The sequence below is a fragment of the Macrotis lagotis genome, chromosome X (genome assembly GCF_037893015.1).
Source record: "Macrotis lagotis isolate mMagLag1 chromosome X, bilby.v1.9.chrom.fasta, whole genome shotgun sequence".
NCBI lineage: Eukaryota > Metazoa > Chordata > Mammalia > Peramelemorphia > Peramelidae > Macrotis > Macrotis lagotis.
Genome location: NC_133666.1, coordinates 25,825,426 through 25,842,064, shown reverse-complemented (window position 1 = coordinate 25,842,064; position 16,639 = coordinate 25,825,426). Strand labels below are relative to the sequence as shown.

At 39.0% G+C, this 16,639-nt stretch overlaps 1 protein-coding gene across 13 annotated transcripts in view; it reads left to right on the top strand.

Annotated features, from left to right (window-relative positions):
- Nucleotides 1-16,639, top strand: part of FSIP2 (fibrous sheath interacting protein 2) — a 99,002-nt gene that overhangs the window by 23,414 nt on the left and 58,949 nt on the right. For 12 of the 13 annotated variants that reach the window (XR_012472743.1, XM_074208126.1, XM_074208122.1 and 9 more), the window contains exons 8-13: nucleotides 442-595; nucleotides 5,305-5,414; nucleotides 6,364-6,409; nucleotides 7,094-7,204; nucleotides 8,260-8,295; nucleotides 14,184-14,302. Coding sequence is in view for 11 of the 13 variants with exons in the window: in XM_074208126.1 (XP_074064227.1) it covers nucleotides 442-595; nucleotides 5,305-5,414; nucleotides 6,364-6,409; nucleotides 7,094-7,204; nucleotides 8,260-8,295; nucleotides 14,184-14,302 (576 nt within the window). In the remaining 2 variants the exon portion in view is untranslated. Of the gene's footprint in view, nucleotides 1-441; nucleotides 596-5,304; nucleotides 5,415-6,363; nucleotides 6,410-7,093; nucleotides 7,205-8,259; nucleotides 8,296-14,160; nucleotides 14,303-16,639 lie in introns of those variants that run through there. The other variant, XM_074208123.1, reaches the window with a different exon arrangement.

Genomic DNA, 16,639 nt, shown 5'->3' with positions numbered 1-16,639 from the left:
ACATAGGTGGCATTGGTCCAGTCACTTAAGCCCTTTAGAGCTCAATTTTTCATATGTCAATTGGTTGGAGGAGGTAATCTCTCGATTTGTGGGTCATTCACTGATCTAACGGTAAGTACTGCTTTCCCAGCCCTTGCTCATGCAGAACTGAATCCATTTTTCCACTGCTGGTCCAGCCACCAGGGATGGAGTGATATGCTAATATATATCTAGCTATTAAATACATTTTTGTCCGTGGTAAAGTACAAGGGGAAACACTTTCCTACAAAGCCAGCATGCTAACTCTTGGTCTTAGCTTAGGTACAGTTTAGAGAATTCAGCAACAAAAGCCTATTGAACAAATACCCTCTTTTAATAAAATGCACCAATTTTAATAAAACACAATTTGCAACCAGAAAATGGACATTTGACCCTAAAAACGTATTTTCTTAAACATTTTAGAAACAAGCACTTCTTGAGAAAAAAATGGCCTATCACTTGTGGAAAATGCACAGGAATAGCATTGGAAAAGAAGACGAGAAAACGCCATCAGAATATAGAGAATACAGGGGACAAGAAGAGACATACTTTGAAAGCGATGAGATGAGAAGACAAGGTAGCTTGAGTGCAAGCTGTTGATCCATTTATCCCTCCTGGCTCTGAGACTCATTCTCACTCATGGGTCTCTCATTCACGCTTACTGTCTTTTGATTGTTCTGTCCCTCACTTGATCTCTCTGTTTCTCCCTTCTCCCTTCTTTCTTTCCATCTCTCCTCTTTCTGTCCCTCTTCCATCCTTCCTTCCTTTTTCCTCTCTCCCTCTATCCCCTTTCCCCTCCCTCTCTGCCCTTCCTTCCCTCGCTCCCTCTTTCCCTCCCTCTTTTCCTCCATCTTCTCTCTGTGTCTCTTGCTTCCTGTTTCATTCTCATATTCTTAGTCTCTCCATGTCTTTTAGTTCTCTCTTACTTTTATCTCATTCTGTGTTTGTTTCTTGTTTACTCCTGTACTCTGTCTCTCTTCTTTCATTCTCTGAGTCCTTTCTAATTACCTGTTGCTCTGATTGTGTCTCTTTTCTCTCTCTTCATCTCTTCCCTTCATTCTGTCTCTTATTCTCTTTCTTTCTCTTCTCTCATTCCCTGTCTTTTCTCTCCTGTTCTCCTCCTGTCTGATTTTCTGGTTCTCTCTGACTTTCCCTTGCCTTGCTTCTCATTCTTTTCTTGCTCCTTTCTTCTCTAAATTACTCTATCTCTTCTTTGTCCCTCCAATTCTCCATCTCATTTTCTCTCTGTCTCATTCTCTCAAATTCTGTCTCTCATTCTCTCTTTTCATTTTGTCTCTCAACCTTTCTCACACATTGTCTCTTTTATTCTCTCACTCTTTCTCTCACCTTCTGTCTCTCTCTTATTCTTTTCCATTCTCTTATCCCTCTTTTGTTCTCTTTCAGTCTTTCTACCTCATTTTCTTTGCCTGTCTCTCATTTTCTATCTTTCATATCTCATTCTGTCTCTCATTATCTGTCTCTATTGTTCTCTTTATTTCAATCCCTCTCCCCCATTATCTCTCTCATTCTCTCTCATTTGCACTCTCTCTCATGCTCTCATCTGTCCTCTGATTCTTTTCCTTCTCTTTCATTCACTCTCTGGCTCTGGATCTGTTTCTCTATGCACCTCCCTTTCTGTCTCTCCTCCTTCCCCTCCTCTCCCCACCGCTTAGGCATATATCTATAGCCAGCATTCACTTGGGTATAAAAAAAGACTACAGAATAGTTTATTTGTCCTTCACCATTGTAAAAAATTTTCTCATTACCTTTCTATAAGCTATTTCACCAAAGAAGAAAAAGAGAAAGAATGAAGACATCAAACTGCCTAAACCAAAAATGACTCAAGGATTTAAAAGTAATTGAAATATCTTGAAAAAAATACTAAAATGCCTGTGAGGTAGTTTGAGCAAAAGCTGAGGACATAAATCCTGTTTCCCCTGTTATTCTCTGGTGGCTGCTATAGAGCAATGATGGATGGCCTATGAGGGCCATGCCCTCACTGGTACATTCCTACTGATTCTGCTTCCTGCTATATATTCGAAATCTGAGACCTACCTAACACATTTGGTACACACACACACACACACACACACACACACACACACACAGACACGCACATAGAAATATATACTATATAACAATAATAGATATGATAAGATCGTATATATATATATATATATATATATAGTAGTACAGTATAGAATGCATGCAGTTCTTTAGAGTTTACAAAATGGTTTCACATCTACCACTTACCTCACTGAATTCTTCCAGCTGCCCTAAGAGACAAAGTAGTGCAAATATCATGTCCATTTCACAAATGATGATACCATGGCTCAAGTCAAGGCATGACTTGTTCAAGGTCACACAATTAATAAAGTACCTGAGTTGAAATTCGAAGCCTGATCTCTCAGGTCCCAATTGATGGCTCTTTTTTATGCTTCCACTATCCTACCTTTCCTCTGAGGAAAAGTTTTTGTTTGCATTTATGCAAAAAATATGTAGCTTGCTAAATGTTTAAAAGAAAATCTTCAATCAAATTTTAAAGAGATTACTTTCCTAGGTTAATAAAAATCTCAACCATGTTTTGAAAAAATACATATTCTCACTAACTTTATGAGGATTGCCATGTGGATGTTTTTATTGAATGATTCACAAATTTAAAGAGAAGTATTCATAAATGAAACCTACCATATTTGCAGAACAAAACCCATTTACAGAACCAAAATAAAGCTGTCTCCCCAAGTGGTCCTTTTTGCAAGTAGTATATGAATACAGATTCATTAGAATATAGAATGTTAGATCTGAAAAGGACCTTAGAAGCCTTTCATCTAGCCCTCCCCTAGCATGTTACAGATGGGGAAACTGAAACCTTTGGATCTTTCCAAGGTCATACAGGGAAGTAGCCAAGCCAAAATATAAACCAAGGTCCAGCATGACTAAAAACCCAATGACTTGGGTTGGGGGGCATCTAGGTGCTACAGTGAATAGAGCAACAGCCCTGGAGTCAGGAGTATCTGAGTTCAAATATGAGCTCAGACACTTAATAATTACCTAGCTGTGTGATCTTGAGCAAGTCACTTAACTACATTGCCCCCCCGCAAAATACTCAATTGCCTTTTAAGAGGACTTATTACTTTTGATTTGACCTTCTCTGCCATTCTAGCTGACCCAGGTCATCCGATTTATTTTCTACTATTCTCTATGCTCCAGGCAGCCAGATTTTCTTGCCTATACTTAACCTTAACACTATTCCCTTCCTCTCCTCTCTTCAGATCCCCAAATCAAATGATGTTAGAGTTAGAAGGGACACTGGAGATCATCTCATCCATCTCCATCATTTTACAGAGGCAGACACTGAGCCCAGGGAGAAGGCAGTGATTTGCCCAAAGTCACACAGCCAGTCAGTATAGGGATACTTCCTACCAGGGATAGGAAGCAGAGCTCAGGTTCCCTCCCAACCCCATGCATTCTACACCACACTAAGCAATAATTCCTGTTGGCAAACTCCATAATCAGGACAGGATTTTATTTTGACTAGCACTTTATATCCAGAAATGTCCTTTTGCTTCCAGTACTGCCACAATTACCTTCTTACTCCACCCAGGGTTAGGTTCCCTATAAATGATTCTGTGTTATGTATAGTGGAAAGCTCTCTGGATTTAGTCAGAAGACATGGCTTCATCATTTACTAGCCATGTGACTTTGGACATGCCACTTAAGTCACTCAACCAGTTTTTCCATCTATTAAAATTTGGGGATTGAATAAGGCAAGTAGACCAAATTAACTCTAAGGTCCCCTTTTAGGTCTAAAGATTTTATTATTGTAAATGAATCTGAAAGAAATCCACCATTTCTCTGCTCTCTCCTCAGCTATCATCCTTTCCTATATCACCATTCTCTGTTCTCAGATTGGAGCTGGGCGAAAAGATCCCATACAAAAAGTACCTTATCACCACCTCCTTTCTTTTCTTGACTTTTCCTCTCTCATCATCAAAACATTGCAGCCAACTTCCGAGTCTGATTTAGACAGACCAGTATAGAACAGAGCATTAAGCAAAGAGTCAGAGACCTGGAACCTAATCTCAGCTCCAACACTAATCAGCTTGGTCATCTCAGGCAAGTTGTTCTCCTTCACTGGGCCCCCAAGTTTTTCTTCTGTAAAAATGAGATACTACTTCCTGAGTTACCTCACTCAGTCACTTAATCTACAAAATGGAAAAGGCGGCCTGTGAGAAAGAGTAAATCAAGAACCAGAGGTCCGGGGTTCAGCGTTGCCTCTGCCACTTGTTAATCTCTGTGGTCTTGTACAAATCCCACACCTCTTCTGACTTTGTTTCCTCCTCTGTCACATGAGGGGTTTAGACTCCAGATCTCCAAAACCGTCTCTAGCACTGAATGATCCTTTTTTCACAGGGTTTCTGTGACAATCCAGTAAGATAAAATACATAAAGTAGACTGTACATATTAAAGCTTTATAGGTCTACTAGCGTTCCTAGCATCTTGAGCTCAGGAAAGTCACATTACTGAACTGTGCTCTCAATGGACACATTAGGATACTATACCATACATGGGCAGAATTAAGGAAGGGACTTGCTTCAACTAATCCTCCTCCTCATTCTTTTTTTTTTTCCTTAGTCTAAATAACAGAAATTGACACACGTGTGTATTTTGCCTTTGGTAGTAGCCTATTTTACCAAATCTCTCTCGGACTAAAGTTGGACCAGCTTCTAAGACCAAGCTCCAAATCATCCGGATTATAATGGAATGGTTACTTCTCTGTTTTCACATGTTAGTAGGGGTCAAGGTGAGAAGTAGTATGGTATGGTAAATAGAGTCAAGAAAGTCCTGCCTGTCACATATGGATCGGGTTCTCCAGGAAACTCTGGAAAATTGAAGATGCAAGGAAGGTTCCCACTTGCATTGGTAGAGGGAGTTCCCTAGACCAGTAAAATTCCAAATCCATCCCTCTCCCTATCTCATCTGTTATGTATGGCTTATTTCAAACATTCCAACATCATGTCTTTTAACAACAGAATGATATTGCAAGAATAGACCTGAAAAGAAGATAGTCACAGAAAAATGCTCTGAGTTCATGATCTCATACCTGGGGGAATTTCTTCGGTTGGTACCCCTTGAACCCTCTGCTCCTCTGGTTAATTTGATGGACACTTATAAAGGTCTTTCGGACAACTAGAAAAATAATAGTATAGGCTTTACCGTCTCCTTGGCTTTCTTGATCATTATAATTTGTTGAAATGTTATGGGATTTCTCTTTGGTATCTTCAGGGTATACAACACCTTCTGTTCGACTTTCTCGTACAAGGAGTATCAAAAAGTCAGTCACATCCATGTATTCGCAGAGTGAAATGAATGACGACGATGGTGCTACTTTCAGGGTAATGAAGTTCCCAAGTTTCGTAAATTTTGGTTACTGATCATGTCATTTTGCTATTCAAAGACCTTCAGGGGCTCCTTACCACTTTCCAAAATAAAATAACAGCTCCTAATTCTGATATTCAAGGCCCCTGTAATCTGCCTCTCTAACTCAACTCCAGTAAGCTTCCCTTTCCTTGACATTAACCCTAACTTCTGAACTTCTTGAGGACCTCCCTAGTTGCTAATACTCTGTCTTCAGATTATCATCATTTTTGTGTGTGCACTTATCTGTGTCTGTGTCATATTCTCTCTCCCCTGCCCTCTCCACTTCCCCTTAAGAATAGGTACTGTTCTTTTTTTTTTCTGTCCTTGTATCCACAATGTAATACTTAGCAATTGGTGCTTAATAAATGCTTGTTGCATTAAATAAATGTTGTAAGGTAGAAAAGGAGTTAAATAGAAATACGATATAGCCCTATAATTGTAGTTATATGTCTATTATGCTATATCCTTCACCTTATGACTTCATAAGTGAGTAGGGAGCTCTCATGTGGAAGGAACCTCCTTCTATTAGTACAAATCAGTAACTGTTCAGAAATTTAGAAACTTAGCAAGTATAATATTTTGTCCCCATTTTATAGATAAGGAAACTGAGATACTTAGCTAAAGCTGAAGTACCTAGCTAAAAAGTGGCAGAATTAGGAATGTTTAATGGTTTTACAGATCATTCTTTTTCCCAGTAGCCCTGTGAGTTGTTGGGATGTCATAGACAATGGAGCCAGCAGAGGTCTCAGCCCTGGAAGTGTAGCCAAAAAAGACTAAGAAGAGCTTGAGACCCCAGCAGGGGCAGCCCTTAAACCAAATGAATAGTACTTAGCAGAACTATATTTAGATGCTTGGCCTACGGAAGACAAAAATCCTGAACAGTATTTGAATTACTAATAGACTTTGTTTTGCTCTTTCATACAGTATGATGGAGATTTGAATAAAAAGATGAGTGGACTAGAAAATAGAGGTAAGATAGCCCCAAAATTTGAGCTTACACACTGTCCTATTATTGAAATAACTACAATAATAATTCCCATTTGGTTAGCACTTTGTAGTAGCTATGAGGAGAGCAGGGCAAGGATTATTGTGCCTTATCTTATATAATAAAAGAAGAAATTGCCTAATGGGTGATGGTACTAGGACTTGCACCCAAGACTTTGATTCTTGAGTTCATTGTTCTTTCTGCTCTCTGTAGCCATGTCGTAGTAGTCTCAATGACTCAATGTCAGCACGTACACTTATGGAATTTACAAAGTATTCCTTGCCAGAATAGGCATTATGCTTAAGCACAGTAGGCATCATGATAAATCATGAGTTGGGGTAAGCTGTTAAGGCCCGCTGCCCCAATCAAAACTTTGGGCCCTGTTGACTCATACTGTTAAAGTACCTTTGTCTTTGATCCATATTAAATTAAGGGGGAGGGAGGTGACATTTTGAGCTATTGTCAGCCATTTATAATCAAATATAAATGAATGCCATAGACCTTTCATGACAGCCAGTTTTGATAGGAATTAAGGGAAGGAACTTGGAGGGGAGGGAGGGCCACAAAACTGGAAGGGTGCTAATCCAAAGCAAACTTAGTAGATGTTGAAAGATTTCCTGGAGTAGGCCCTAAATCCCTGCTCTAAGCAATCAAGGATTTCTCCCACAGATTTTGAAAATTCAGTGCAGGAGAATGTGTCTACGGTCTTAAGATCCAGGGCCACTACAAGCTCCTACCCAGTCTTCCAGGAGGCAGCAATCTGCAGTTGCTACAGCCAAAGTGAGTTAATATCCATGGACTTAAACATCATAGATTTGTAAAGCCTTAGTGAGAAAGGGCCTGGGAGACTATTTAGCTTAGTACCTTCATTTTATGAACAAGAAAGCTGAGTCTCAAAAAGGTCTGTTGAATGACTTGTCCAAGGTCATACAAGTACAGAGCAGAAGCAGGACCCAAATTCAGGTCTTCTGACTCTCAAACCAGTGGTCTTGCTACTACCCTCAGTCCCCTCATCTTGTAAAAGTAGGTACTGGAAACCTTCAAGTTTCCATGTGTTTGTGGCACAACCATCAAAGCCTTCCTCTGTTGCTTCATCATAATGTGAAGGAGACCACAAGGCTCTCAACAGCTACAACCTGCAAAGCCCAGGTTCTCCCAGGTCTGAACAATCTGGGAGGACTTTGGGGTTTTTTAATATTTTATTTTTTCTCAATTACATGCATTAATAATTTTTAGCATTCATTTTTAAAAATTTTGAGTACCAAATTCTCTCCCTTCCCTACCCTACCCAGTAAGCACTTAGGGTTATACCTGTACAGTCATATAAAACATATTTCCATATTGGTCATGTTGTGAAGGAAAACACAGACAAAAAAACAGAAAAAGAAAGTAAAAAAAGTCCGTTTTGATCTGCATTCATATTCTCTAAGTCCTTTCTCTAGAACTGGATAGCATTTTTCATCTTATTACTATGCACAGTGCTCTACTGGTTCTGCTCACTTCACTCAGCATCAGTTTATGTAAGTCTCTAATGAGGGAGTTGAATAGCAACTAACTTGTTACCTTCAGAACCTCAGGAGGGTTCATTACTACAAGGCTGTCCATCAGTGGTTAAGTGTTCACTGAAAATTCATAAAGATGTTCCACTAAGGCAGGGAGGGGTCATGATCTACACTAGTGGAGAGAGTATACAGGGATCCACACTGACACAATTACCAAGCCTTGGACGTACATTAGTTGTTAGTTAGTCATCATGGTTGTGTCTGACTCTTTGTGACCCCATTTGGGATTTTATTGGCAAAAATACTGAAGTGCTTTGTTATTTTCTTCTCCAGCTTACTTTGCACGTGAGAGAGCTGAGTCAAACAAGGGTAAGTGAATTGTCCAGGGTCACACAGCTAGTAAGTATCTGAGATCACATTTGAACTCAGCTCTCCAGGCCTGGAACCCTATTCTGCTGCAGCACCACCTAGTTTCCCAGTATGAGTTGAAAGGAGAACAAATAAGGAACTTCAGTGCTAAAATGAAGATTTGCAGAGGCCTTGTGCCCCTTTAATCCTACAGTAAACCTTGTCTCTCCCCTCCCACTGTCACCTAAGGAGGCCCTCCCTTGGGACCACTTCAGTCCACAAGCTTGGTTTTACTTGATACCATCTGTACTTATAGCTGTTGCTGCCACCCTGGTGATCTGTGGTTCTAGATTACCTGTCTGGATCCCTACCCACTCAGCCATTCCCTCCTGTGCCCTCCCTTTCCACACACACACACATATGAACATACACACACTATATTATATATGTGAGCATATATTCACAAATACAGTTACATGTATCATCCATGCATGTGTGTATGTATAATTAAATTTGTGACTAGCCCTAGGTAATAAACTATACAGAGATAGCAACATATCTATTTCTAACTCTATCACCATCTGTTTCATTATATCCCTTACCTATGATTTCTTTCATGTTTACATTGTTCCTATGTATGAGGAAATTCCTTCTACCAGTACAAATCAACAACTTCTCTGAAACTTGGTCTTAGAAAGTTCAATATTTTTATCCCCATTTTACAGACAAGAAAACAGATAAGGTTACAGAGCCGATACCTCACAGAATCAAGACTCAAACCCAGGTCACCTGACACTAAGCTCTTTTTACTCTGCCATGCTAATCACACCTGAGGGTTCAATTATTAGTAATTTAATCAATTTATTAATGCTAACAATGCTATAATATATGTCTATTTTCTCTTTCTTATACGCACTTTTTCTATCTCCTATGACTCACTGAAACCAGACTTTCTTCAAAAGATACTCCATTCCTTAGTATTTTCAATTTTTAAACTTTGTTTTATGTTTTATGGGGTTTTTCACCTCTCATGGTTTTTTCTTTTTTGTTCTGATTAATATTTCACAACATCATTAATGTGAAAATATGGTTAACATAATTTTACATGTATAATCTATATTAGATTGCTCTCTGTCAAAGGCAAGGGCTCGAAGGGAAGAGAGAGAGGGAGAAAAATGTGGAACTAAAAACCTTACAAAAAACGATTGTTGAAAGCTATCTTTACATATAGTTGGAAAACAAATAAATTGTAACGCACTCCTTTCCTCACCACTTTCTCCTGTGATGGCTGTGACTTCTTCCTCTACACTCTGGCCCAGAGGTCAGCTCTCTCTACTCCCATCCCTCACAATCTCCTCCTGCTCCTTGTTGCTGTCATCTCCTGAACTTTGGCCACTCCCCCTCCTTCAGTCTGGCTCACCATCATCTTGTCACCATCCTTGATGACTTCACTCTGCAAGCTACCAGACCCTGAAACATCGTGGTCTTCTAGGGCACAAATCTCCTTACAAGTCCCACAACCTATCTTTTGACTCTCAGGGTTCATTGTCCCAAAATCTTTTTTTTTTTATTTATTTAAGGCAATGGGGTTAAGTGACTCACACAACTAGGCAATTATTAAGTGTCTGAGGTCAGATTTGAACTGAGGTCCTCTTGACTGCAGGGCCAGTGCTCTAATCCACTGCACCATCTAGCTGCCCCTCTGCCCCCAAATCTTGAATGCTGAAGTTCTCTCTGATCCCAATCTTCCATCCTTCCATTGTCTCCTTAACCTCCTATCTGTAATCTCCTCTGATCCTTCAATCCCTCCCTGTTTTTTCAATCCATTACCATTACTCTAGCCTCACTTTCTTCTTGTTAAGGTCTTGTGCCTATAGTTTAATAAGGCTCTCATCTTTACTTTTTTTTAGGTTTTTGCAAGGCAGATGGGGTTAAGTGGCTTGCCCAAGGCCACACAGCTAGGTCATTATGAAGTGTCTGAGACCAAATTTGAACTCATGTCCTCCTGACTCCAGAGCCGGTGCTTTATCCACTGCGCCACCTAGCCGCCCTCATCTTTACTTTTGAAGCATTTATCTCCTTGCTCTTTGGTTTTCCCATACCTTGAACCACTTGCTTCTCTGTGCATTCTCTACCACTGCTAGTACTTGAAGCAGTTAAACTCTGTGGACAACCAGGTGGTGGCAGCAGCTGCTGGTACAACTTTGCTCCCCTAAATGCTAGAAAACCTTACCTGGATCTTTGCCTCTGCAAGATAGTTTTATCCACATGTATATGACTATATCACATTATACCCAGAAATTATTCCAGAACTCCCCCCTCAAGCCAACAATGGCCCCTCATTACATTCTTCTCACCCAATAAATAACTTATCCTCTAAGACTAAGGCCACTCATCAGAAGCTCCCTTGAATTCCCTTCCTCCCTATCTTAGACTGTCTCCCTAGCTTTACCTACCCAAGGCTAACCCTTGAATTTATACCTCTGATGCCCTCTTCCTTATGCCCCTTTAGGAGTTTGCCCCATTTATCAGTCCAACCCTCCCTTTCTCTCATTTTTAATCTCCCCTTATCTACTTTCTTCATTGCTGTCTATAAACATGGCCAGATGTCCCCTATCCTCATTCCTAAATATTTTCTTGACCAGCTTTCTCTCTCTTACCTTCCTCTTCTTCTATCTTTCCTTTCACTGGAAACTACTCAAGTGGTCTCTACTCACTGACTGTATTCCCTCTCCACCCACTTCCCCCTTGGCTCTCTGTAGTCTGACTTCTGGCCAGTAACTATGGAAAACAATCACTAAGATGGCCCCAATCACCATTTCTCAGTGTTACAAATGGCTTGTGAATACTTAGTCCAGAGTGATTAAAATGGTTTTTATTAAGATACCCTAAAATGCTCACTTCTCTCAAGGAAAGAGGGGCTCCCAAACCCCAAAATGTTAGATGCTATACACACTTTCAAAGGCTTTGTTCCTGCCCCTTCAAGCCAATCATAGGCTGGGGGTCACAAATCTAATGGATACATTCACCCCCCCTTTCGTTTTCCCCGCCTTGCCCATTATACTAATGAGCAAGAACAACTACCTGCTTCTCTAGGGACAAGGGACAACAGTACAGAGTCTCTTTCAACCTATACAAAGTTACTGAACTTTTTCCTTTTGTCTTAACTCTCTCCTTCCTGTAAACAGGTTGGCATCTCTCAAGTTGCCACAAAGACTGGCTTTTGTAATGTAGTATCCTCACAGACATCTGAGATTCTGGCAATACCCTTTCTCACCCCTGTGAAAGCAAAACATTTGATTCTTTCCCACACTCAGTCGTCATCTTCCTTGGCCTTTCTGAAGCTTTCCATTGCTTCTTCCTTGTTCTCTTCATACTTCTTTCTCTAGTTTTTTTTTTTTTTTGCAGGATCACCTCATACCCACTCCCAAATATATGTAGCCCCAAAGACTCTGACCTAGGTCCCTTTTTGCTTAGGAATGATATATGTTTCTGTGATTTAATTATCATCTCTTCGCAGATGACTTTCAAATTTATATACCTCAATGAACAAGGCTGTGATTTTTCTTGTTGAAACACAAATGTTTATTGCATTCCATCTTTTAACAAGTAGATAAATCTTAGAGAGTTACCTAACAGTCAAAGTTTTGCCCATGGTCAATCATCTAATAACTGTCTTGAGTGGAATTTGAACTCAGTTCTTCCTGACTAAAGAGGCAGTTTGTGCAGTAGCCAGAGCACTAGACCTGAAATCAGGAAGAGCTGAGTTCAAACGTGACCTCAGACACTTACTACTACTTGCCTAATCTTTAGCATTGTTTTTAGGTTCTTTTGTATCCATGAGAATCACCAGAAATCGGTATTAATCAACCTATGTGATCTTTTTAAAAACAATTATTTAAGGAAATGGGGTTAAGTGACTTGCCCAAGATCACACATCTAAGCAATTATTTAGTGTCTGAGGTCACATTTGAACTCAGGTCCTCCTGACTCCAGACCAGTGCTCTATCCATTGTGCCACCTAGCTGCCCAACCTATGTGATCTTGCCCAAATCATTTCTCATCTCTGGGCCTATTTCCTTATCTATAAAATGAGAGGGTTGAACTAGAGCTGGGATGTTAAACTCCTGGCCAATCAAACTCCTGAGAGCAACCAAAAGCAGATTAAAATATAATTGTGTGATGTTTAACAAAATAAATAAACCCAATATAACCTAGATCATGTTAATTTGTGGTCACATATTTCTATTTGAGTTTGACACCACTGGTTAGAGAACCTTTGAGGTCCCTTCCAGCTCCAGAGTTAGGAGCATAGGATATGACAATGCATTCTGACCAATCTTAGGCAGTTCTCTGACATGCCCTAGATACATTCTTCAAGAAAACAACAGACCTCTCTACCGTTCTTACCACATACAAAAAACCCCATTTTAGTAGTCCTGTGCAGGCAGTTCTCCTCCATCCCAGAGGGTTTCTCCCCTGTTATAGGCTCTGTGGATTACTTCCGTCTTTCTTAGAGGACAAGCAGCTACTTTCTGCTCAGAGGATACATTTCCTTCATCTTCTATAGGAAGCACCTCAAAGCTATTCTCGGAGTTCCAAATGTTCAGTGGTCCTTCTCTTCCTGCTCTAGAGGTGTGCCATTCCGTTGGGAGTATATGTTGGACTAAGGGTTGCTCTTGTCCTTTCCAACTCTAACATTTGGTGATTTGGGGAAATCAGTCCTCATATCTAACATTTTCTTACATTAAGCCAAAATCCAATTTTCCCAGTTCACTTGTTTTCTGAGTTGTTTCTTCTTCTTTGGTTGAATCATCTTCTATTTTTCTCTGCTGCATTTATCCTGGCCAGGACCACTAGGTAACTCGATGGATAGAATTTTGGACTTGGGAGACAAGGAGATCTGGATTCTAATGCTACCTCATACACTTACTAGCTATTTGATCCTAAGCATGTTCCTCAATGAAATGCTAACCTTAAAGTGGTCTAGAAATGCTTGCTGCTGATTTCATGGTTTTCTTTGTTATTTTTCCATATTTAGAAAGTTTTTTTAGTATTCCTTCTCAAGAGGGATATTATTTTAATATATTCCCAGATTATTGATATTAATAATGTATACCCAGATAGTTTTTTCATTCCTCTCAATATTTTTTAGATATCTCATCTTTTGAATGACTTATAACATTGTAACATTTCTCATCTCTTGAGTGCTTGTATTTTCTTTTTTCTATAAATTTATTTATTATTCCATCTACATGCAAAGATAGTTTTCAACATTCATGTTGGGGAAGATTTTTTAAATCCACATTTTTCTCCCTCCCTTCCTTCCCTCCTCCTTTCCCTGACAGTGAGTAAACTGATATAGGTGATACATATATAACTATATTAAACATATTTACATATTAATCATGTTGTAAAAAGAAGAACCAGAACAAATGGGGGAAAACTATGAGAGAACAAAAAAACCCATAAAGTATAAAGCAAATTTTTAAAATGGAAAATAATATGCTTTTGTCTGCATTTGGACTCCATAGTTCTTTCTCTGGGTTGGGGTGGTATTTTCCATCACAGGTCCTTTAGAATTGTCTGACCACTGTATTCCCGAAGAGAGCTAAGTCTTTCAATAGTTGATAATCACACAATATTTCTGTTAATGTGGAGTGCTTGCACTTTAAAAGGAGACTCTTAGAAACAATAAATAGTTTAACTCAGTTAAATTTAGGGATGTCAGGCCCTGTGATAAACCATCGGGCATATATCTGAAAAGAGCTTTCAGTGGCTGCTTCCTCATAAGGTTGCACCTGAGCAATAAAGCAACTATTCCAATTCTAATAAAAATTCCTATTTAAAGATATTTGTCCTCTCAAGAATGTTAAGTCTCTCATCTCAATAACTTTTATTTCTTCCAGATGAAAATTCATTCACAAATGATATCAACATATCTTCATCATCCTTAGCAGAAGCTTCTCCTTCAAATGAAAACATATTTGATATTTCAATTGACCAACAACTAAAAAGACCATCCAAGGTAAGGAGTTATTATATTTATATATAAAAAATGACATGGTATTAATATGTATATATATGTATATATATATATATATATATATATATATATATATCCTTTATTCATTATTGAGTCAAATAGCTTAGCCTAAATTCATATTCCAGTTCCCTGAATGCAGTGAGGTCATAGAAGACTTTTTAAAAATTATAAGTAATCTAAGAATATTAATGTTGAAAGTCAATTCATTGCCATCAAAGATGTTGTCACTAAGGGCACTGGATGTGTTTAAGAAATTGATGGAAAGTTTGAAAGCTTGCAAAAAATGCTGGAAGGAGGTTTTTGAAAAAATTTATTAGATGAGCCTTAGGTATCAGTGGTCCACTGGAGGTCTCCCAAATCTTTATGGTGGCACAGTAGAGATGCTAGGTGCTCAAAGGCTGTGTCAGCAGAATCCAAGCTATGCTAGGTAAAAAAGGCTTCAAGGATGAGCTCAGCAACAAATTGGATTATCTATATTCCAAAGACCAGTCTAAGGGAGAGGGAGAGGTGCTCATTGCCTGAAGTGTTACAACTGGAGCATTCTTTCTTTTGGGGGAGGGGAGGGAGGGGGTAATAACCATACTTTATTTTATTTTTCCCCAGTTACATATAAAAAAAACATTTTACCATTTGTTTTTAACTGAGTTCCAAATTATCTTCTTTCCTCCCAACCTACCCCCATCCCCCATTGAGAAAGTAAGTTATTTGATATAAGCTATAACTGTGTATTCATACAAAATATTCCATAATAGTCATGTTATAAAAGAAAACATACATCCCTTATCCCAAAAAGAGAAATCTCAAGAAAAATAAAGTTTAAAAAAGTATGTTTCCATTTATATTCAGATACTATCAGCTCTTTCTCTGGGAATGGATAGCATTCCTTATCATAAGTCCTTCAGAGGTATCTTGGGTCACAGAATTGCTGAGAAAGGCTTAGTCATTCACAGCTGATCATCTACAATATTGCTGTTCCTTTGTACACAGTATATTTCACTTTGTATCAGCTCATGTAAGTCTTTCCAGGTTTCACTGTGAGCATCCTACTTATCATTTCTTATAGCAGAATAGTATACCATAATAATGACATATCCCAAAATGTTCAGCTACTCCCCAACTGTTGTGCATGCCCTTAATTTCTAATTCCTTTCCACCTGAAAAGAGCAGGGCAGCTAAGGCACAGTGGATAGAGCACTGACCTTGGAGTTCAAATCTGGTCTCCAACACTTGACCCTTACTAGCTGTGTGACCTTGGGCAAACCACTTACCCCTGATTTTCTCACATCCTGGGCCATCTCCAGTCATCCTGATTCATATCTGGTCACTGGATCCAGATGAGAAGAAAGTGAGGCTGGGGACTTAGCTCAGCCCTCCCTCACTCAAATTTAATTCATGTGCTTGTCATGTCATCACCTCCCTAATGTCAAGGTCGAGAACAAAAGACAAAAAACATCATCACCAGAAAAGAGCTGCTATAAATATCCTTGTATATATAGGTCCTTTTCCTTTTGGTTTTTCATCACTTTTGGAATACAGACCTTGTAGTGGCACTGCTAGATCAAGGGTATGCATTGTTTTATAGCCTTCTGGGCCTAGCTCCAAATTGCTCTACAGAATAGTTGAATCAGTTCACATTGACAATCATGAATGTACCATTTTCCCTACATCTCCTCCAACATTTGTCATTTCCCTTTTCTATCCTATTAGGCAACCTAATAGGTATAAGGTAGTATCTCAGAATTTTTCTAATTTTCATTTCTTTAATGTATACTGAGTTAGAACTTTTTTAATATGACCATAAATAGCAACTTTTTAATATGACCATAAATGACACTTAACCTCATCCAAAAATTCTTCATATCTCTTGATCATTTTATCAACTGGGGAATGGCTCTTGTTTTATGACTCTGACTCAATTCTCAATGTTTGAGAAATGAGGTCTTTATCAGAGGAACTTGCTTCAAAATGGAATATTATTTCTTTCCATCACTGCAGCTCATGAAAGTTATCTGGGTATATAAGGGCTGTAATCTGTGTTGGTAGAAGGGGTACTCCCACCAACAAAATCACAGATTTTATTTGAAGAGGCTCCATTCAAGGCAATGAAATATTAAATGAGGTCAGAGAAATGGAAATTCCAGGTGCCCACATTCTCCCTGATACCTTGCCTAACTCAAACAAAGGAGGGCTACTTAATACTCACCAAACCGAGAAACTGCTTTTGAATTCTTTTTATAATGGTAGATAACTGGCTAGGTTCTCCATAATATATCGTCTCATCCCCTTATGACCAATGGCAAGTAATTCCCAAGAGGTTAT